The sequence below is a fragment of the Bos indicus x Bos taurus genome, chromosome 15 (assembly GCF_003369695.1).
Source record: "Bos indicus x Bos taurus breed Angus x Brahman F1 hybrid chromosome 15, Bos_hybrid_MaternalHap_v2.0, whole genome shotgun sequence".
NCBI lineage: Eukaryota > Metazoa > Chordata > Mammalia > Artiodactyla > Bovidae > Bos > Bos indicus x Bos taurus.
The window spans coordinates 41599826-41624542 of record NC_040090.1 but is presented as its reverse complement, the minus strand read 5'-3'; the positions used below and the strand labels follow the sequence as shown (position 1 = coordinate 41624542).

General features: G+C 35.4%; 1 protein-coding gene across 4 annotated transcripts in view; it reads left to right on the top strand.

Annotated features, from left to right (window-relative positions):
- The window catches only part of SBF2 (SET binding factor 2), a 496673-nt gene that overhangs the window by 279378 nt on the left and 192578 nt on the right, over positions 1 to 24717 (top strand). For all 4 annotated transcript variants that reach the window (XM_027563255.1, XM_027563254.1, XM_027563253.1 and 1 more), the window contains exons 13-16: positions 1140 to 1238; positions 12021 to 12225; positions 14602 to 14711; positions 16778 to 16927. In XM_027563255.1, the coding sequence (XP_027419056.1) occupies positions 1140 to 1238; positions 12021 to 12225; positions 14602 to 14711; positions 16778 to 16927 (564 nt within the window). The remainder of the gene's footprint in view (positions 1 to 1139; positions 1239 to 12020; positions 12226 to 14601; positions 14712 to 16777; positions 16928 to 24717) is intronic.

Genomic DNA, 24717 nt, shown 5'->3' with positions numbered 1-24717 from the left:
TAGACTAATTCCTGTTAGTCTCCCCTTAGTGTTCATCTACTTCTTTGTTCAGTCTACAGTGATGATTTTTAATGTCTTATTAATGTTATTACTTGAAAGCCAGTTACTCCTATATATACTTCTGTCAAGGGCCTAAAAGAAATGAGACCTCAGACGTAAGTAATTTCTTCTTCTATTCTCTTCGGCCACTTAATTGGCTTGCAGGGGAATGTGCTTTTAGGAAAATTGCATTTGCTCTTGCCTTGTTTTCATTTGGCTGAGGGCAGCCTGCCACACACAAGGCTTATGGAGCTTTGAGCAGTTTTGAGCACTGTCTGTTGTCTTATCCACAGACAGCCATCAAATAGACCTGTTAGAAGGAAAGAAGCATTTGACTTTCTTTGGATATCCTTCTGAATGCTGGCCTACAATAGCTGGAGTCATAGTTTTATATGTCTGTCTGCTCCCGTGAATCTATTAGTTGCTAGAATGAAAATCCCTATATTATACCCTTTAAAAAAATCCATCTATTTACTTCTTCCTCCTACCTCATTTTTTCCTGTCAATACTCTTTGCTCCACTACAAGTGTACACACTAACATGGTTCTTCCAGTAAATCAGTTGGTAAGGAAATGGATCAGATGTTCTATAATTTGAGAACTAGAAGGAGCCTTAAGGTCATCTTGTTCTTAATCTTATTTTAGAGATGAAAAAACTGCATTTCAGGAGTCTCAGTGACTTGTTTCAAATCACGCTGTTAGCAGAACTAGGAGTAGAGTGACCCAACTTGAACATTTACTTCATATTTTGTGAGTTAGGGAAATGTTTGGAGACTTTCTGACTGTCTGAAATTCTCTGAGTGAGAGAATTCTTTGAGTGAGGCCTGCAGAATGAGAGAATCTCATTGAGTTCCAAAAATAATGACTTTCCCAAGAAAAAACAAGACCTGAATCATCAGAGAGAGAGACCACCAGAACATTCAAGGACTTGATTAACTCTAGAATAGAAGTGAAACCCAGTAAAAATATAAAATACTTTGTTTTAATAATAATATACATATTGTATGCTTTTTAGTTTGCAAATTGTGTGAAATTATCACATGGTTTGCTAATTCAGCATATTTTACAGTTGATACTTTATCATTTGATTCTTTTTCCAAGGTGGTAGCTTTTGAAGTAGAGCGAATTAAAGTTGAAGAAAATAACCCAATGAAGATGATAAAGCATGTCAGAGAACTTGCTGAGCAACTATTTAAAAATGTACGTAAGTATATTTATTTAGATAGTCATTAATTTTAAAAGTATTAATAAAGTATTTTCTTTGAAAAATTCAAAAGCTTCATATTCCTAGTGATGATCTTTTTTTTTTTTTCCCACTGATCTTCCTTTTATTTTTTATTTTTTTATTTTTTAAATTTTATTTTATTTTTAAACTTTACATAATTGTATTAGTTTTGACAAATATCAAAATGAATCCACCCCAGGTATACATGTGTTCCCCATCCTGAACCCTCCTCCCTCCTCCCTCCCCATACCATCCCTCTGGGTCGTCCCAGTGCACTAGCCCCAAGCATCCAGTATCGTGGATCGAACCTGGACTGGCAACTCGTTTCTTACATGATATTTTCCGACACAGGTTTGTCTCTATCACAGGACTGAGTATGCGTTGTATGCAAGGGCATGTGCCAAGCCATTATAATGCAAAAACAAAGTCACTTAAATATATAATGATAATGTAAATTTAATCTATAACTTAATGATACCTAATTACACTAAAGTGAAAGTGAAGTCGCTCAGTCGTGCCTGACTCTTTGCAACCCCATGGATAGTAGCCTGCACCAAGTTCCTCCATCCATGGGATTTTCAAGGCAAGAGTACTGGAGTGGGTTACCACTTCCTTCTCCAGGGAATCTTCCCAACCCAGGGATCGAACCCAGATCTCTCACATTGTAGACAGATGCTTTACCGTCTGAGCCACCAGGGAAGTCCAACTTAAACTAAACCAACACAAAACTGAAAACTGAAGTGAAATAAGTATCTAGCAATTACACATTCTTGAGAGTGGATGTAAAACACAAAGAGCTTGCATCTTATCGGACACTAGTAAGGCGATCATCATGAGGGATTGTATTATTAGGTAAGATATGGATATCGCTCTTCAGATGTTCTCTCATTTCTTGAGAACTTATTGAGCTTTTCCCCCTCCACAGTCTAATTCTGTTCCATTTAATTTAATCAAATCTACTCATTCAGTATGTATATTAGGCACGTACTAGTTCCAGGCATTTTCTAGGTACAAGATTCCACTAATATCCTTGAGAAGAGGATACACGTATATGATGAATGAGTATTTGAGAATATCCCAGTGGACTGTCAGCAGACTTTATGAGATTCCTTTTAGTTCTGTGATTCTAAAGTTCTTGATGGTCCTAACATTCCTAAAATAAATACTTAAAGTTAAAAAGCAGTCAGGATGCTAAAGTTACTTTCTTGGGTTGTACAGGAAGCTGAGGGGAGGGAGGAAGGATGGTCTAAATGCAAGGAAAATAATCCAGATGGTTCTATTTTTAACTAGTCATTTTTTTTTTTAATCATCACACTTCTAAAATTCCCTTTTGGTAAGCAAAAGCCAACCATATAATTTGACTGTTTCCTTAGTATTGGGTTAGAATTGAAACCTGGTTATTCCACTCCGTTGTTTGTAAATACTTGATTGCACTGAAGTCTGGTGTGTGTATCTAGCCTCTCTGTTTTACTTCCCTTTGAAGTACCTCAGATACGAACCTTAATTGTTCACTTTCTTATCACCACTCCTTTATTGTGCTATTCAGAGAGCAGGAATGTGAGTAGATGTGAGAAGGATGAATTGCTGGGTGTAGCTGCTCTTTTAACTTTCTGGAGCTTCTTAAATAAAAGTTTCTGGTGAGTTTGGGAGGGGAAAGGGGAGGTGGAATGAAGAAGGAAAACAAATAAATCCATTAGAGACAAATGTGTAAGTGTTGGCAAAGTTATACCATGAACATTTTCATTGGCCATATATTGGTAGAGTTTTTCTTTCCATGCCCAGTTGATGATACTGTGACTGCCTATTTTGGTTTTCAGAATCTTTGATGTCTGCATATTTGTCATCTTTGATGACAGCATATTTAACTCCTGCACTGCTCTTTCTCTATGAGTCTTAGTATACATTTATAATAATCAACTAGCTGAATGCAAAATGAGAGTATTAAAATAATCCAGAACAAGCACTTTATCAGCATCCATTCCGAGGCATCAAGCAATCATTTGGACATGTGTTTTGCTGTTTTACACAGTGCAGTTTTTCTATTTGTTTTGCACCTGTGGTAGTACATAATCATTTGCTAGATTGTGTCATTTGTCTGTTTTCTTAAAAATTAAAGGAAAAATGAGAGGACTTGGACTTTCTTAAAATATGAGATTTCTATTTGTGTTTAATAGGTATTTCATTGCCCAGCATTGAAACAGATAGGTTTGAAAATTCTAATGAGAAAAGAAAGCCCAAATGCAGGAATAGCCATTCTAAATCGATTAGGTCTGTTTCCTTTACATTTCTGCAGAAAGTTAATTTTACTACTAGGCACATTTGATCTAAACTGATGATATTTGTACTCTTTGGCAACTGTGAATAAAGGGATTTCTTATTGTTGTTTTTATAGGAAAGAAGTAAAATATTGCAATCATCAAAGTTAAAACATAAACACTTAGATTGTTATGATAAAATGAGGCCCTCAACCCAAAGCATAAAAATCAAATTCCTTCTTCCATCCTATTTGTTTGTTCATTTTTAAGTCAGATCTACTATGATATAATTTACCTATAGTAAAATTTACCATTTTTAATGTACAATTAAGTAGATTGTGACAAATGAATCTAGTTATGCAATCACCACAACACTAAGGGCATCCAACATTTCTATCTTCCCCCAGATTTTGTTACTACTCCGATACAGTCACATCCTTCTCTCACTTCAGACTCTTGACAGCTGATCTGTTTTCTGTCTTTGTAGTTAGTTTTTGCCTTTTTCATAGTATCATTATGTAGATTTTTGAGTTTGGTTTCTCTTTGCATAAGGCATTTCACACTCATTCCTGTCACTGCATGAATCAGTCCCTTTTATTGTTGAGCACTACTCCATTTTATGGCTAATCAGAGTTTTATTTATCTGTTAAGCAAATGAAGGAAAATTTTGGCAGTTGTGAGTAAAACCACACTAAACATGTTCAAAGATTTTTGTTGTTCAATCACTAAGCCATGTCCAGCTATTTGCAACCCCATGGACTGTAGCATGCCAGGCTTTCCTGTCCTTCAGTATCTCCCAGAGTTTGCTCAGACTCATGTCTGTTGAGTCGGTGATGGCCATCCAACCATCTCATCTTCTGTCACCCCCTTCTCCTCCTACCCTCAATCTTTCCCAGCATCAGGGTCTTTATCAGTCAGTCAGCTCTTCGCATCAGGTGGCCAAAGTATTGGACTCCAAATTATTGGAGCTTCAGCATCAGTCCTTCCAATGAATATTCAGAGTTGATTTCCTTTAGGATTGACTGGTTTGATCTCCTTGCTGTCCAAGGAACTCTCAAGAGTCTTCTCCAGAACCATAATTGAAAAGCATCAGTTCTTTGTTTATCCTTCTTTATGGTACAACTTTCACATCTATACGTGACTACTGGAAAAATCTTGCCCTTGACTCTCAGACTATTGTTAGCAAAGTGATGTCTTTGCTTTTTAATATGCTGTCTAGCTTGTCATAGCTTTTCATCCAAGGAGCAGGCGTATTTTAATTTCATGGCTGGAGTCACCATCTGCAGTGATTCTGGAGCCCAAGCAAATAAAATCTGCCACTGTTTCTACTTTTCCCCATCTAGTTGCCATGAAGTGATGGGACCGGATGCCATGATCTTAGTTTTTGAATGTTGAGTTTTAAGCCAGCTTTTTCACTCTTCTCTTTCAGCCTCATCAATATGCTCTTTAGTTCCTCTTTGCTTTCTGCCATTAGGGTGGTATCCTCTGCATATCTGAAATTGTTGATATTTCTCCTGGCAATTTTGATTCCAGCTTGTGAGTCATCACGCCTGGCTTTTTGCATGATGTACTCTATATATAAGTTAAATAAGCAGGGTGATAATACACAGTCTTGACGTACTTCTCTCTCATTTTTGAACCACTCCATTGTTCCATATCCTGTTCTAACTGTTGCTTTTTGATCTGCATACAGGTATGACCTGCATACCTGCTTTCTCAGGAAGCAGGTAAGGTGGTCTGGTATTCCCACCTCTTTAAGAATTTTCCACAGTTTGTTGTGATCTACAGACTCAAAGGCTTTAGCATAGTCAATGAAGCAGAAGTAGATATTTTTCTGGAATTCTCTTGCTTTTTCTATGATCCAGCTGATGTTGGTAATTTGATCTCTGGTTCCTCTGCCTTTTCTAAATCCAGCTTGTACATCTGGAAGTTCTCAGTTCACATACTGTTGAAGCCTAGCTTGAAAGATTTTGAGCATGACCTTGCTAGCATGTGAAATGAATACAATCCTGTGGTAGTTTGAACATTCTTTGGCATTGCCTTACTTTGGGATTGGATTGAAAATTGACCTTTTCCTGTCCTGTGGCCACTGTTGAGTTTTCCAAATTTGCTGGCATATTGAGTGCAGCACTTTTACAGCAGCATCTTTTAGGATTTGAAATAGCTCAGCAGGAATTCCATCACCTTCACCAACTTTGTTCTTAGTAATGCTTCATAAGGCCGACTTGACTTCACACCCCACTCTAGATGAGAGTGACCACATCATTGTGTTTCTCCTGGGCAGTTTAAGACCTTTTTTGTACAGTTCTTCTGTATATTCTTGCCACCTCTCCTTAATCTTTTCTACTTCTGTTAGGTGCTTGCCATTTCTGTCCTTTATTGTGCCCATCTTTTGCATGAAATGTTCCCTTGGTATCTCCAGTTTTCTTGAGGAGATCTCTAGTCTTTCCCATTCTATCATTTTCCTCTATTTCTTTGCATTGTTCATTTAAGAAGGCTCTCTTACCTCTCATTGTTATTCTTTGAAACTCTGCATTCGGTTGCTTATATCTTTCCCTTTCTCCTTTACTTTTCACATCTCTTCTTTTCTTAGCTATTTGTAAAGTTTTCTCAGACAACCATTTTGTGTTCTTGGATTTCTTTTTCTTTGGGGTGGTTTTGGTCACTGCCTCCTATACAGTGTTACGGACTTCTGTCCATAGTTCTTCAGGCAGTCTGTCTACAAGATATAATCCCTTGAATCGATTTGTCACCTCCACTGTAAGATCATAAGGGATTTGATTTGGGTCATACCTGAATGGTCTAGTGTTTTCCCTACTTTCTTTAAGTCTGAATTTTTCAGTAAGGATGTCTCATGATCTGAGACACAGTTAGTCTCAGGTCTTGTTTTTGCTGACAGTATAGAGTTTCTCCATCTTTGGCTGCAAAGAATATAATCAATCTGACAGGTTTTATGTGAACATATTTATTTCTCTTGAGTGAGTAATTAGGAATAGACTGCTAGAACAGTGGTAACAAGATGATAACTCTATAAAAAACTTCCAGGCTGTTTTCTTAAGAGTCTATACAATTTTGCATTCCCACCAGTAATATATGAGAGTTCTGTTTGCTTTGCATCTTCACCAACACTTGGTGTACTCAGTTGTTTTAATTTTAGCCATTTTAATAGGTTTGTAGTTTTATCTTTTATGGCTTTAATTTGCATGCCAGCAGCTGTGTGAGAGTATTAAGTCTCTGAGCTAGTCACTTGTGCTCTTTTGGTATTTGTAAAAAGGATACATGTCTTAGAACACGCAGCCTCCATTCTAGAGTCATGAATAGAGCAGTTGTTCTAACAAGGGCAAACTGTTCCCCTAGAAATTTGGCAGTGTCTGGAGACATTTTTCGGTAGTCAAAACCAGAGAGTATACTACTGGCATATAGTTAGTTAGAGGCCAACGATGCTTCTGAACATTTTACAATATACAAGACACCCACTTTTCCCCACCCCTCACTGCCAAACAAGAATTTTCTAGCTCAAAATGTCAATAGTGTCAAGGTCAATAAACCTTGAATTAGGGCAGCCAGCACTTCAAATATTAAAGTCATACACCAGATTTCTTTGTATTCAGGATGAGATATTAATTCTGTTAATTAATTCTGTGAGATGGAAAATTGAGGATGTTTCATTCTAGCAAATGTGTTCACAGTGAGGCAAGTCCAAAAAGTCCATTTTGTCAGTGTTTAGCAATTCAGTCCAATGATAGTTTTGTTTTGGCTGTATTTGAATGGATTTTTAAGAATTTGTATAACAGCTGTAGATATGATTGGTGCACATTAAATAATTATTAAATACCTAAACTAATATGGGAAACTTGGTAGCCTCTGATAGAGACACATTGATTTATCATTCATTATTGAGACCAGTGTGGAAGAAGTTTTTTTCCCCAATGTGCCTCCTTTGAATTTCCAGTACAGTTTGGGCCTTTTTTTTGTTGTTTTGCTTTTATTTGAAATGCTTTCTCAGCCTTGTTTTCTGTAAGCCCTAGGCATATTCTCATTTAGTTTGCCAAAAGAAAAATCCATGTTTCCAGACCAGATGGTTTATGTGTCAGTTTCTCAAGTCTGAGAAAATCATTGTGCTTCCCATTGATAGAGTATTCTCTAAAAGCAGGATTACAGAGCTCATTTCTTGAAAATCATTATCCAACTTTAAAATTTCCTCTAAACAATAGTACATTTTGCCAACGCGTTGCTTTGGACAGAATTATGTTCACCTTAAGTATGTGGTTGTCTAAATCCTTAGTTATTACTTAATATTTGCACTTCTCGAAAATCGGAGTTGACCATTTGGCTGCTTCTTTTGTTCTATTGGAAAATAATGCATTTTCTTATTTCAACATGGTGATTAAACAATGAAATTGGTCTGCGGTTTTTAATGAGCTCAGTAGTCTTCAAGGGATTGTTCTAAATTCATTTGGAGTTATAAATAAGATCACATGTTTCCAAGAACATGCGGAGTTCAACCAGCCTTAAAATGTCTCTCATTTCTGCTGTCTTCTCAGAAGTCATTATACAACCAAGTTGGGTGCGAGGTGGTGAATGTAGTCCTTTATAATTACCATACTGCCCGTTAGAGGGCAGCAGTGTACAGATACGGCAGCCGGAAAACCAAATAGTGTTCAATACTAGATCTTGGGGCATGAGCCTTTCTTGAATTTTCTAAAAACAGTTAAATATATTATTATTCAGTAACTTTAACCCATAATTTGAATTTTATGAAGACTATCTGTACAACTGAAGAATATGAACTTTGTTTTAAAGTTATTTTTGTTTTAGATGCTTATTGTTCTAAATTGTGTATGGATTTGGTTATGAGAAGAAAAACACTGTTAGTGACGAATAGCTATATATTTTCTCTAATAAGTGATTTTTATTTAAACCCTTATTGAATACTATTGTTGTTAAAAATATAAGTAGCTGGCGATATGATGGGAATATATGGGAATAGATGGATGATACGATGGAAAAAGAAGTGGGGTTTTAGTTTTAGAAGCTTGGTGTCATGCCATAGAATATGCAATGACTGAACATTTTTCAGATGAATATACTCTAGACTTTTGGAAAAGAGCTTTAGATTTGTTCAGGGGAAATATGTGTGTGTATGTTATAAAGCTTTCCTATAATAATTTGTTCCACTCTCACAAGAACCTTATGAAGTAGGTATTGTATTATTATCTTCCTTACAGATGAGGGAACTAAAACACAGGTAGTAAGAGAATTGATACTACACTAGGTCACACTACTAGTGAGTGGCTAAGCTAGGATTTGATCCAGGCAGTCTGACATCAGAGACCATGAGCTAAAAATACTTGGTTGTATTACTCTCTTTCATTGAACTGTTTTAACTTTTCCTTCTGAATTACAGTGCCTCCCATCTCTATCACATTTTCACTTATAGTCCTGTTTCTGGGCTTCTTGATTTCATTAGCCCTTTAACCCTCAGTGATACTAGTTACCATACTGTATTAATTATTAAAGTTTTATATAAGTTTTATAATCTGGAGAGTTTGACTTCTCCATTTACTGTTCTTCAGAATTCCCTTGACTATTTTTAGATCTTCAGTCTTGCTTATGCAGTTTAGAATGAACCTGTAACATTACCGAATTTTTGACTAGAAGCAATCAATATGTGTATCTTTATTTTTGTAAACCACTTTAAGTTACTTTTGGAATAAGAAGAATATGTAGTGAGAGAGAGAGAGATAAAATATGTTAGAAAAGATACTATCATCACTAAGAAGATTTCTTTTCTACTTTTATTTTTCCATGTTTTAAAATTCACTGTAATAAATATTATTTACATCATAGGAAATATATTTAGTTTTAACTTCATTATAAAGAAAATAGTGTATATAGAAACAGAAATAGTGACAAATATACTTTAAATGACTCAAAACTCAAAATTCACATGAATTACCTCCCCAGCCTGAAAGAATTATCTGTCCAATGAGTTTTAGAAAATGTATATTTATAATTTTTGAGAAGATAAAGTATCTTAGGTATTGTGTTTAAAGAACAGAGAACAAACATACTGCTTTTGGAAAGGGCAGTTTCAGAAACTCCAGACCAGTGATATTGGTGTTAATCTGGTGTAATTTTAGAACAGTTTTTTCAGCATATAGTTTAGATAGTGGTGATTGTGAAGACTTGGCTTAGGAATTTACTTATTTTTCTCTGTCTTTGCTAATGTATCTTTGTATATTAGGGGGAATACAAAGTGTATACGAGGGCTACTTTGGCAGGAACAAGTTTTTGATCTGATTTCACCAGCTCAGGAATCTTTTAAAAGAAGTGTAAGTATAGGCACTTGGAAATATTGTGAGTTGAAGAAAAGCAAGTATCACAATAAAGTGAGTCTTGTGAATTTTTTTGTTTCCCAGTGTATATAAAAGTTGTGTTTACACTATACTGTAGTCTGTTGTGTGCAATAGTATTTGTGTCTAAAAGAAACAATGTATGTGCCTTAATTTAAAAATACTATTTTTGTTAAAAAAATAAATGCTAACCATCATGTGAGCCTTCAGTAAGTCATAATCTTTTTGCAATAATAACATCAAAGGTCCCTGACCACAGATCACCTTAACAAATATAATAATGAACAAATTTGAAATATTATGAGAATTACCAAAACATGACAGAAACACAAAGTGAACAAATGCTGTTGGAAAAAAATGGTGCTAATAGACTTGTTCGATATAGGGTTGTCACAAACCTTCAATTTGTGAAAAAGATAGTAACTATGAAGCTCAGATGCTGAAGCTGAAACTCCAATACTTTGGCCACCTGATGCAAAGAACTGACTCTTTTGAAAAGACCCTGATGCTGGGAAAGATTGAAGGCGGGAGGAGAAGGGGACGAAGAGGATGAGATGGTTGGATGGCTCAATGGACATGAATTTGAGTAAACTTCGGGAGTTGATGATGGACAGGGAAGCCTGGCGTGCTGCAGTCCATGGGGTCGCAAAGAGTCAGACATGACTAAGCGACTGAACTGAACTGATGAAGCTCAGTAAAGTGAAGTGCAAGAAAACAAGGCATGCCTTTATAGACTTAGCAAAGTTGTTTATCCAGTATCACATAATGAGTAGAGCAAAAACTAGAACCCAGGTTTTCGGACACTTAAAGGAGTGTTATTTCCACTCTGTTACTGACATGCTCCCTTTATCTTCTACTCTGCTCCTGCCTTTCCTTTATCTGGGTCTGGGCCAAATAATCAGAAAGAATTGTGGGGAGCAGCTCTGGTAGATGATGCTGGTTGGCCATTTTAACTGTCCAGAGAATATGTAGGGCAATATTGAGCTTAATGTACAACATAAATAATGCAGGTTCAGAAGGAAAAAGAAACTTTCTGGTTTCACTGAATGGTAAATGCAAGAGTTGGCCTAAGAATGATTGTACAGCAGCCTTTCAGATGGAACTTTGTAAAAAGTATGGATTCCACTCTGCCTGTAGTATTTGAAATATAATTCTACATAAGTAGTGGCTGGATAAAACTCCATGCCAACTCCTAGGGTCTATGAAAATATTAGCTGACACAATTAATTTAACTAATATAGTCCTGATATGTGTTCAACATCGTGTCCCACTTATTATGAACAAGTAGATAATAATTTGACATGCTTTAACTAGATCACTCTGTCTGCAGTATTAAAAATAGAGTGAAAGTGGGAGCAAGGGTGGAGCAGGGAGACAGATTAGGACACTGTTCTTAGCAATATGAAAGAGATGCTGACTTAAACCAAGATGTATTGAAAAGTGGTCAGGTTATAGACATAGTTTAAAGACACAAGTTAAAGGTTTGCCCAGGAATGGATAATGGGGTACTAGAGAAAGGCATTAATGATTACTCTTAAGTTTTTCACTGAAGTGATCAGAAGAAATAAATATGCCATGTACTGAAGTGAGGAAGACTGTAGATTGCAGTTTTGGAGGAGGTGAATACTAAGTGCTCGTTTTGAACATATATTCGAGATGTTATTTTAAATCCAAGTGGAAACAGTATTTGCGGATTGTTGAATATATGGATATGGAGTTCAGGAGGACACTTATTTGGAGACCAAAATTTGTGAATCATTGGTGTTCTTGTAGTTAAAAATACGAGACTATAAGTTATCACCAAGGAAGTAAATGTAAATGGAAAAGAGGCCTGTGGTCTGAGCCCTGAGGTAGTCACATAGTTAAGGAGATAAAGGAGATAAGGAGATAAAAAATAGACAAAGATGTAGCAAGAAATTTACAAACCAAGTGAAGAAAGTGTGTGTTGAAGAGGAAAAGAGTGATTGATCAGCTGTATCAGATGCTGCTGGTAGCTCATGTATTCCAGGACTCTGTATTTTATGGTATATATCTGAATATATGTACAATCTCTCACCTGTCTGATTTCAGTTTCTGTCCCTCTGGCCAACAATCTGCCATTGTTATTTTAACTTTTGAATAATCTTACCTATGTTTAATATTGCAGGAGAATCCAAACCCTCATATGGCATTTCAGAAAGTTCCACGCCCAACAGAAGGATCCCACTTGCGAGTTCATATTCTTCCTTTCCCCAAAATTAATGAAACTCGGGTACAGGAATTAATACAGGAAAATCTTGCTAAGAATCAGAATGCACCTCCTGCTTCAAGAGTGGAAAAGAAATGTGTTGTGCCTGCAGGTCCACCTGTTGGTATGTATTTATCTATTTGTTTGTTTTAAGGTAAACTTTTAATCAATATATAAGACACAGGGACTTCCCTGGTGATCCAGTGGCTAAGACTCCATGCTCCCAATGCAGGGGGCCCAGCTTTGATCCCTGGTCAGGGATATTATATAGTAATGTGAATATTACTTATTATTTACTTAATAATACTAATTTGCTGTAATTTCCCTACATAATACCAGCTTATACTTAAGTGTTGATCATACTTTCACATGGAGAAGAAAATAGAGAAGCCAATGTGTTAGGGTAGTTACTTTTTGAAGGGTTTCATCTTGTAAGTTTAATGTTCATAACTTAGTTGAATGCTTTCTTTAAGTACACACATGAAGTTGGTTTAAAATTTTATCTGCTTGAATTGTAGCCTTGTCTCAGTATTATTTTTGTATAATCTCTTTACTTTCTTCATTTTCAGTCAACATCAAATTTTTTATATACATATGGGATCTCTCATTGTAGTCAGTGAGAGAAATACATATGACTCAGTATTTGTCCCTGCATGGACTGCCTATAAAACCAAAATGAATGAATAAACAAACAGATGAAAGAATGATGAATGAATGAGTGAAAGATGAATGCAGGGACCTCTGTCCAATTTCTAATTTGTTTAAATTGATCAGAATCAGGATTTTCATTGCATTAAAGTTTTAAAAGTATGAGTGTTTCATCTTACATGATACCCACTTAATATGAGTGTACAATTGCTATGTCACTTTAAGAACCATTCACATTTTGAGAAGGTAATTACTTTCCAGCTATTCTTCAGAGGTGCCAGAATGATGATGAACTGCTAAAAATAGCATTTGAAAGCCAAAACCTTAAAAGGAAGACCTGAAAAGTCGAATACCCATAAACCAGAGTTGTTGTCAACTGTTAGAAAGCTAGTATTAGAATGCTGCAGCTGAGGATTTGGCCAATCCCTGATATATCAAACTCTAAGTGAAGAACTTTGTACTGGGAATGAACTAAGTCATAGTCTCCAAAGGAAAGTAATAATTTCCAGATGGTAAACAGATTCATTATTTTAAAAGGTGGGATTTTTAATGGTTCATCCCTAAAGAAAATTTAAAATGCTATGAAAGAAATTTTAGAACTAAAAATTTATTGTTGCTCTCTAAAGTATGTGGTCTTACTTGGAGACTAAGACATTTTCTACTCTAAATACAGATCAATTTCAGTTTCTATCTATGCCACAGACCTCCACATGTGGGAAGCTCCAGAGTACAAAATAAAGAATGCACATTTCAGACAGAGAAAGTCATATGAAATAATCTGTTTTACCATCATGGTCATTACTGTTACATAATTTTAAATGATTTCAAGAGAACTAGTAAAAACCAAGTAAGATTGATTTCCTGATTCTGATAAAGCACTATAGTTAGGTAAGATACCACCATTTGGGGAAGTTGGGTGTGAAGTACATGGATCTTCTCTGTACTAATTTGTAACTCTGTGTAAGCTCATGATTATTTCAAAATTTTTAAGTTTAAAAACTTGTTTTAAGAATGTAAAAGTTCATATTGATGAAATGAAAGGAAGGCCAAGAGTATGGTATTATGGTTTTTCTTGTTAGGTAAGAGCAATCATAAAATATAAGGCTTAAGAATTATAGCTACTACCTGATTTGTACAAATGATATTTATTTAATGAATACTGATTTAATTTCTATCTTCTAGTATTCTTTTAATAAGTTACATTTGTTTTAAGTAATTTTAGCTTATGTAGTACACTAGAATTATCCAATCTTGTGAAGTTGATAGGTACTAAGTTCACAGAACCGAAAAGTGACTCTCCCAGATTTATAAAGCAGTTGTTCGGCCATAATCACTTTTGTTTGTGTGCAGTGCTTCTTCAGGTCACCTATTCTCAGATTTTTAGAACCTAATTTTTAGTGGTATGTGGTTTTTCTTTGGTAATATGTTAGAAATATCAGCTTCTTTTCCTGTTAGTAGTCAGTCCTCTATATATGAGCGTTACCTGTGTTGGTCATGATCTTGTACCTGACACATTTCTTGTCTGTTTACAACTAACGGTTAAAAAAAGAGATGCTTATCTTTGCTTAATAAAATTTTACTGTGCAACATGAATTAATTTGTGTAAGAGTTAAGTACAGTATTAGCATCTATCCTGTGAAATTATCCTCAATAAGCTATTGATTAGCCTGTCACTTCACAACGTAGAAATGTAATCAAAGTGATGAAGTACCTTCAGTGTCATGTAACAAGGGGGAAATAAAGGCTTAAGTGTTTGTCATGTAAACAGAGTCATATAAACTGTAAATAGTAATATTCCCCTTGCTTTTATTATTGCCAAAGGAATTTAATTTGTGTTATATTCCTTTAATAGTTTCAATAATGGATAAAGTGACAACAGTTTTCAACAGTGCACAGAGATTGGAAGTCGTTAGAAACTGCATTTCATTCATATTTGAAAATAAAACATTGGAGACTGAAAAGGTAATAAAACGCCATCATTCCCAATATTCATCATGTCCCTTTCAGATTTCTGTGTTTAGCTTGCCAACTGACCTCTCCTCTATTTCCATCCCTTTTCTTTATAAAGTATTCTTTCATTGTTTTTATCATTTTAAATGAATAGTGTCTAATATTTAAAATCTTGGCCAAGCCCGAAATATTGATAGTCATTTCCCCCCCTGAAACTTTTAAACATTGTTCATTAAATTCTATTTTGGCATATTATTTAGAAACTTCAGTCAGTTCAGTTCAGTCGCTCAGTTGTGTCCAACTCTTCACGACACCATGGACAGCAGCGCTGCAGGCCACCGTATCCATCACCAACTCCTGGAGTTTACTCAGACTCATCTCCATTGAGTCGGTGATGCCATTCAACCATCTCATCCTCTGTTGTCTCCTTCTCCTCCTGCCTTGTCTTTCCCAGCATCAGGGTCTTTTCCAGTGAGTCAGTTCTTTGCATCAGGTAGCCAAAGTATTGGAGTTTCAGCTTCAACATCAGTCCTTTCAATGAACACTCAGGACTGATTTCCTTCAGGATGGACTGGTTGGATCTCCTTGCAGTCCAAGGGACTCTCAAGAGTCTTCTCCAACACCACAGTTCAAAAGCATCAATTCTTCAGTGCTCAGCTTTCTTTATAGTCCAACTCTCACATCCATACATGACTACTGAAACACCATAGCCTTGACGAGACGGACCTTTGTTGGCAAAGTAATGTCTCTGCTTTTGAATATGCTGTCTAGGTTGGTCATAACTTTCCTTCCAAGGAGTAAGCGTCTTTTAATTTCATGGCTGCAGTCACCATCTGCAGTGATTTTTTGGAGCCCAAAAATATAAAGTCAGCCACTGTTTACACTGTTTCCCCATCTAATTGCCATGAAGTGATGCCATGATCTTAGTTTTCTGAATGTTGACCGTTAAGCCAACTTTTTCACCCTCCTTTCACTTTCATCAAGAGGCTTAAAAACATTTACAATATAATTTTATTTATTACAAAAAATCTACTTAAAACAAGTAATGAATTATAAAAATTGTGATCTTCATTTAAATATGCCTTTAATGTGTGCTTTAATAGCACATTTTCTTGCCTTCTTTAATAAAACATATTAAACATTAATGTCACCTTTTCTTAGTGACTTGTCATAGTTCTGAGCATTTATTACATGGGGCTAGTAAAGCTTGTGAAACAAAGTTTTTATCCACTTAATGACCCTCAAGTCTGTGTTTTGAGTTTTTTGGAATCCATTTTTTCTTATGATTGAAGTGTTAAAGGGACTTTCTTCTGCTTCTCTTGCTTTCAGCTTTCACACTGTTTCTTGTGCCTTTGGAACAATATTAGGACCTCCTACTCTCAGTCTTTTTCCTTCCTTCTTATTTGCTCCTTTGTTCTCATTTTACGTTTCCAAAGTTAAATAAGCCTATTGTTAATACTAGGTTATGTAAAGTAACTCAGGCTCTAAAGGTGAACTGGAAGAGGCATTCTTGTGGGTGAGGAAGTGGAAGAGTTTTAGTATGTAAACCTAAAGATTTCTATTTGTTGCTCTGAGTTTTTTCCTTTTTAATTATACTTTTGAAATAGAAGGGATTGCAGAATTTCCCAGTCATAAATTAAAACTGAGTAGTGATTAAGTTGCTAATCACTATAAAAGAATAAAATCACTCATGCTTCTTGTCATTTTAATTTTTCCTTCTATTCTTGCCGTGGAGATGTGGCCAGTTATTCAAAGAACATGTCAAGTATCCATGGTTTTGACTCAGAATCTGAAGCAGCAGTTATTTTGGTGGCCACAGTTTTGATAAGTTTTTTTTTTTCTAATGAAGTTTAATGTTTTTTAAATGTATCACTTAAACTAGTCCTGTTTATTTTCATGCTGCCTTACAAATTTAAAAAATCACTATAAATCCATGTTGTCCTTAACAGCAAATCAACTCTTTTCTAATTCTAATAGCTCTGTTAAATGGTTTACAGGATATGCATGAGTTAGCATGATTTAAAGTTATTTTTTTTCCAGTGAAACCTCTTGTTCATGTCTGCCTCTTATGTCCTCAGACCCTTCCTGCTGCATTGAGAGCCCTTAAAGGAAAGGCAGCAAGACAGTGTCTCACTGATGAGCTGGGTTTACATGTTCAGCAGAACCGGGCAATATTAGATCATCAGCAGTTTGACTACATAATAAGGATGATGAACTGTACTCTACAGGTAACTTTTAGTTCTTTCAGATTTCTCTTCTTATTTGAGAATAATACTTTTTTTCCCCAGGCAGTTCAATAATTACTAGTATATCAGGTTCTTAAGCCTTCCACATCTGATAATATGAAGAGCTGATATTTGTAGCATTTCTGTTAGAAACACTTATGTATTGCTCAGCATAAATATTAGGAGTGTTTTTATTCTTTTTTTTCCTTGAAAAATACTAGGTTATTTTGCTAGTTCTGTAAGTAAGCTTTCTGAAGTGAAGTCATCTTTGAAACATTCAGTGTATATTACTTAATGTCTATATTTTTGTCATCCCTTTTCAGCCAGTTTTCAGTTGTACGGTTAAAATAGAGGGCAATGAATGGTGGGTAATCCAAATGATGAATGAATTATTCGGTTCATAATCTATTTCTTAACCTATGTATATGGGTATTAATTGTATCATTTTTTTTTCCTTGGGTTACAGTTGCTTTACAGTGTTGTACTACAAAGTGAATCAGCTATCTGTTTTCATATATATATATATATATATATATATATATATATATATCCCCTCCCTCTTGACCCCCCTTCCCACCTCCTCCATCCCACCCCTCTAAATCATCCCAGCTCAGCTCCCTACATTATACAACAGGAACAACAAATTCCCACTAGCTATCTGTTTTACACATGGCGGTGCACATACATCAGTCCCCCTCTCCCAATTCATCCATGGCCCAACCCCCAACTCCATGCCCACACTTCCATTCTCCACATCTTCATCTCTGCAGATAGTTTCATCTGTACCATTTTTCTAGATTCCACATATATGTGTTAATATACAATATTTGTTTCTCATTCTGACTTAACTTCACTCTGACTCTGGGTCCATCCTGCCTGTACAAATGACCCAATTTTGTTCCTTTTATAGCTGAGTGATATTCCATTGTTTATATGCACCACATCTTGTTTATCTATTCATCTGTTGATGGATATTTAGGTTGCTTCCATATCCTCCCTATTGTAAATAGTGCTGCAGCAAATGTTTGGATTGCTGGATTATATGGTGCTGTGTGCTGTGCTTAGTCGCTCATTTGTGTCTGACTCTTTGTGACCCCATGGACTGTAGCCCGCCTGGCTCCTCTTTCCACAGGGTTTCTCCAGGCAAGAGTGAGTTGCCACACCCTCCTCCAGGGAGTCTTCAACCCAGGGATCGAACCTAGGTCTCCCGGGTCAGATTCTTCACCGTCTGAGCCACCAGGGAAGCCCATGAATACTAGAGTGGGTAGCCTGTCCCTTCTCCCGGGTAACTTGCTGACCCAGGAATCAAACTGGGGTCTCCTGCATTGCAGGTGGATTATATGGTAGTTCAATTTTTAGTTTTTTAAGGAACCCCTGTACTGTTCTCTATAGTGGCTGTATCAATTTACATTCCTACCAATAGTGCACGAGGGTTCTCTTTTCTTTATATCCTCTCCAGCGTTTATTATTTGTGGACTTTTTGATGATGGCCATTCTGTGAGGTAGTAGTTTTTGATCTGCATTTCTCTAATAATTAGTGATGTTGAGCATCTTTTCATGTACCTCTTGGCCATCTCTATGTCTTCTTTAGAGAAATGTCTGCTAAGGTCTTCCTTATAATTTATACACATTAATGTCTTAGGGTACTACTGTTATATTTTTTTGCAGGGTGTATTTATCTTTTCAAATGCATTTCAGATAATATCTTTCTCAGAAATTCTAATTTAAAAGCTAGAATGAAAAATGTAATCTGGTAACAAGCACTTTGTGGTTTATTAAAGCAAATTAACAAAATAGGAGATAATTCACCTCTACTGGAAAAAAATTCTTATTTTAGAGCATAAGAGACTAGCTATAATAGTTTATAATATCAAAAATTGAAAGCATCCTAAATGTTTACCATTTGGATATAAATTAATGTAAGTATGGTAGAACACTTCTTTGGAATACTGTTCTGCTACTAAAATAAAAGAGGTAGCACTATAATATATACCTATAGGAAAAAACTTCTGTTACATATTGCCAGGTGGGCACACAGAAAGATACATAAGGTAGTGCTTAGTCACTCAGTCATGTCTGATTCTTTGTGACTACATGGACTGTAGCCCACCAGGCTCCTCTGTCCATGGGGATTCCTTAGGCAAGAATACTGGAGTGGGTTGCCATGCCCTCCTCCAGGAGATCTTCCCAACCCAGGGATTGAACCCAGGTCTCTCTCACTGCAGGCAGATTCTTTACCATCTGAGCCACCAGGGGTACATAAGGTAGATATAATTCTATTTTGACCTAAAATTATATGTATGTAGGTGTGTATATTATAATGAAAATCTAGAAGGATATTTACACTAAATCCTTAGTAATGGTTATCTCTGACATATATAGATTAGAAGAGTTTTGACTTCCATTTAAACTTTTCTCTGCTTGAAACACACGCATACACATAAGCATAATTAAATTATCTAAAACATATAACAAGGGTTTTTTATAACAGAAGAGTATTCTCATTTTTGTAGGAAGGAATTATTGAAACTTTATGAGAAGAGTAAGACATAATTCATTTGCCATAAAAATCACAAGTCTTTTGCTACTTCTGTTCCTTTGTTTCAGTTCCTTTGGTACTGTCATTGCAGAGAACAAAAGAATTTGATTAAGAGATCAAGGTTACAAGAAGTCCTAAACTTAGATAATATCCTGGTTCCCTATACCTGGTGATAAAACTGAAAAAACTATTTTGGGAGGCTTTTTTCCATTTGTATTTTATGTGCTGTAATTAACTGGGTTCATGGGGTTGCAAAGAGTTGGACATGACTGAGCGACTGAACTGAATTAACTGAAGAACTAAATTAGAAGGCTTTATCTAAACTTAATTTTAGCATAAACCAATTAGTAATTGATTACAGAATAGCCAGGTACCCTTGGGCTAGAAAAATACTCCTTTTCATTGGAATAATCATATTCTGTCGGGGGAAGCTTGGGTTTGTTGTTGCTGCTGCTTCCAAATGCACCTGCACTAATGAGCTCTTAATGTTTTGTAATTCAGTATTTCATAAAATTAGATCTTGTCTTTGTTCTATTATAGAGAGGCTCTTTTGGTTATAAATGAGTTCATATGTGATACTTTTATTTTAATGAATTACTTATTTACCAACTTGGGATTTATTAATATTTATATTCTTGTTACAATACTTGTGGGGATTTAACATAACATTCTGAACATTTTTTTACAAAAGCATAGAGTTTCAAGGCAGAGAGGCCAAACATCTGTGTTGGTGTTTTAAAATAGAAACATTAAATGAACTAAGTTTTAGGTAGTGATTCAAAAACTTTAGTTATTTTTGTTTGTCATGAAGTTATCCTGTAGTTTCTGTCCTCAAGGGAAAATTAAATGGAACATGAGTACTGCCAAGGGGTTATTTTGTTTATCATGTTCTTTCAGTGCCAAGATGATTTTTTAAAGGACTGGTTTATGGAGATTATAGATTATTCCTATGTATTTTCTCATCTCAAATAACTGATCTTATTTTAGTTTTTTTTTATAACTGAGATTATTATATGTCTCTTCAAAAATATCATGGATTTAACTATTTTCATTTTAGCAGATACATAATTTTTATGTGTAAGATCTTAGCTAAGATCTTTTAATGGTAAATTATAACTTAAAAACCCAGTGGAGTACTCCATTTCCAGCCTTATAATAAACTGCAGGGTATGAGGGACCCTCTCACTAATGTAGAAATAGATCTTAGAAAATTGCAACAGCAAAAACTCATTATTTTTATATATCGTTTTTCCTAAGAAGAAAAGGAAATCTCTAAAAGACCTCTCCTCTATTCTCAAGAAAAAGATAAGTAGGGAAAACCAAATTCTGAGCACTTAGCAGTTGGGGAAACCAGATACATGAGCTCAATCAGTTAAGTCTTGACTTCTGTAAGAGAGCTGGTTGAACCTGAGAGCTTTATTTACCCCAGGGTAGGACATGGGAAGAAAAATGAAATAATCCCTCTTTAGTGGTATACCCCTCACCGTTGCTTCCAGAAGAAACAATATAAATCTTTTGTATAATTTATTAAATATTTATCAGCCCCAATTTAGGCAGTCAAGGTTCCCACGGATAAACTTTAGTGAGATGTGAAGTCACAATTTTAAAATGACCAAATACCAAAGAAATGAGCCAGTGTGAAAGTGTTAACAGAAACATACAAAAACAGATTGAAAACCTCATAGGCATTATATTTTAGAATTATCTAATTTGAATATATAATAATTAAAATATTTAAATAAAAGGATTGAATACAAAGTAAGCAGATAATAAGAAACTAACAAAAGGGCTAGATAAGTTTAGATTATGTAATCAGTAAAGTAAAACATCAAAGGATATGGAAAACCCAGTATCATTAATATGTCAGTTCTCTACAAATCAACCTGTAGCCTGAATGCAATTCCAATAAGAATTGCAGCAAACTTTTTCTTAGAAATTGACTGGATGATTCCAAAATGTATGTGGAAATGCTGAAGACTTAGAGTGGCCAAATTAATCTTGAATAAGAACAAGTTGGAGGACTTCACCCTACCTGGTTTCAAGACTTAATATCAACCCACAGTAATCAAGATAGTGTAATACTGACATGTCAAATAGATCAGTGGAAAAGGGCACCCAGAAATTAGACTTGAATTTATGGGAAATTTGTTAAAGGCACCAAAATAATCCAATCAGGGGAGGAAAATTTTTTCCACAAATAGTGCTGGAAAACTGACTATCCATATGGAAGAAAGTGAACCTCAATTTCTACCTCATATCAGACACAAGGATTAATTGAGGTAGAGCATAGACATAAACATAAAATAGAAAACCACAAAGGTTTTAGGGGAAAGCATGGAATAGTTTCATGACTTGGGAATGAGCAACAGTTTCCTTTTTTAAAAAATTATTAATTGAATCTTTTGCCACTTATAATTTCTATAACTGGCAAAAGTTTCTTAGGTCACAAAAAGTGATAACCAAAAAAAGAAAAAAAACATAATTATACTTCATAGAAATTAAAACATAAGCTTATCAAAAGACAGAATTAAGAAAATGAATATTGAAGACTAGGAAAAATTATTCCAAAATATATATGTGACAAAGAACTGATGTCATGGTTATATCAAGAACTACAACTTAAGAAGAAGAAGCCAAGCCATTTTTTGAAAATGGACAGCTTAAACAGACACTTCACAAAGTAAGATATGGAAATGGTCAATAAAAATATGAACTAGTCAGTGTCAGTCATCTAAGAAATACAAATTGAAACCATTATGAGATAATACTATATAACCACCAGTATGGCTAAAATTAGAAAGATTGGCAATACGAAATGTTGGCAGGGTTTTTTTTTTTAATTGTAGGCTAATTACTTTACAATACTGTGGTGGTTTTGTCATACATTGACATGAATCCTCCACGGGTGTACATGTGTTCCCCATCCTGAACCCCCCTCCCCTCTCCCTCCCTATCCCATCCCTCAGGGTCATCCCAGTGCACCAGCCCTGAGCACCCTGTCTCATGCATGGAACCTGGACTGGCAATCTGTTTCACATATGATAATATACATGTTTCAATGCTATTCTCCCAAATCATCCCACCCTCACCTTCTCCCACAGAGTCCAAAAGTCTTTTCTTTACATCTGTGTCTGTTTCGCTGTCTTGCATATAGGGTCATCATTACCATCTTTCTAAATTCCATATCTATGTGTTAATATACTGTATTGGTGTTTTTCTTTCTGACTTACTTCGTTCTGTGTAATAGGCTCCAGTTTCATCCACCTCATTAGAACTGATTTAAATGCATTCTTTTTAATAGCTGAGTAATATTCCATCGTGTATATGTACCACAGCTTTCTTATCCATTCGTCTGCTGATGGACATCTAGGTTACTTCCATGTCCTGACTATTGTAAACAGTGCTGCAATGAATATTGGAGTACACATGTCTCTTTCAATTCTGGTTTCCTTGGTGTGTATGCCTAGCAGTGGGATAGCTGGGTCGTATGGCAGTTCTATTTCCAGTTTTTTAAGGAATCTCCACACTGTTCTCCATAGTGGCTGTACTAGTCTGCATTCCTACCAACAGTGTAAGAGGGTTCCTTTTTCTCCACACCGTCTCCAGCATTTATTGTTTCTAGACTTTTTGATAGCAGCCATTCTGACTGGCATGAGATGGTACCTCATTGTGGTTTTGATTTGCATTTCTCTGATAATGAGTGATATTGAGCATCTTTTCATGGTTTGTCAGCCATCTGTATGTCTTCTTTGGAGAAATGTCTGTTTAGTTCTTTGGCCCATTTTTTGATTGGGTCGCTTATTTTTCTGGAATTGAGCTGCAGGAGTTGCTTGTATATTTTTGAGATTAATTCTTTGTCAGTTGCTTCATTTGCTATTATTTTTTCCCATTCTGAAAGCTGTCTTTTCACGTTGCTTATAGTTTCCTTCGTTGTGCAAAAACATTTAAGTTTAATTAGTCCCATTTGTTTATTTTTGCTTTTATTTCCATTACTCTGGGAGGTGGGCCATAGAGAATCCTTCTGTGATTTAAGTCAGAGAGTGTTTTGCCTATGTTCTCCTCTAGGAGTTTTATAGTTTCTGGTCTTACATTTAGATCTTTAAATCATTTTGAGTTCATTTTTGTGTATGAATGTAGAAAGTGTTCTAGTTTCATTCTTTTACAAGTGGTTGACCAGTTTTCCCAGCACCACTTGTTAAAGAGATTGTCTTTTCTTCATTGTATATTCTTGCCTCCTTTGTCAAAGAAAAGGTGTCCGTAGGTGCATGGATTTATTTCTGGGCCTTCTATTTTGTTCCATTGATCTATCTTTCTGTCTTTATGCCAGTACCATACTGTCTTGATGACTTTAGCTTTGTAGTATAGCCTGAAGTTCGGCAGGTTGATTACTCCAGTTCCATTCTTCTTTCTCAAGATTGCTTTGGCTATTTGAGGTTTTTTGTATTTCCATAGAAATTGTGAAATTATTTGTTCTAGTTCTCTGAAAAATACCATTGGTAGCTTGATAGGGATTGCATTGAATCTATAAATTGCTTTGGGTAGTATACTTATTTTCACTATATTGATTCTTCCAATCCATAAACATGGTATATTTCTCCATCTATTTGTGTCATCTTTGATTTCTTTCATCAGTGTTTTTGTAGTTTTCTATATATAGGTCTTTTGTTTCTTTAGGTAGATATATTCCTAAGTATTTTATTCTTTTCATTGCAATGGTGAATGGAATTGTTTCCTTACTTTCTCTTTGTGTTTTCTCATTGTTAATGTATAGGAATGCAAGGGATTTCTGTGTGTTAATTTTATATCCTGCAACTTTACTATATTCATTGATAAGCTCTAATAATTTTATGGTGGAGTCTTTAGGGTTTTCTATGTCTAGGATCATGTCATCTGCAAATAGTGAGAGTTTTACTTCCTCTTTTCCAATCTGGAGTCCTTTTGTTCCTTTTTTTCTCTGATTGCTGTGGCTCAAACTTCCAAAACTATGTTGAATACTAGTAGTGAGAGTGGGCATCCTTGTCTTATTCCTGACTTTAGGGGAAATGCTTTCAATTTTTCACCATTGAGGATAATGTTTGCTGTGGGTTTATCATATATGGTTTTTATTATGTTGAGGTATGTTCCTTCTATGCCTGCTTTCTGGAGGGTTTTTATCATAAATGGATGTTGAATATTGTCAAAGGCTTTCTCTGCATCTTTTGAGATAATCATATGGCTTTTATTTTTCAATTTGTTAATGAGGTGTATCACATTG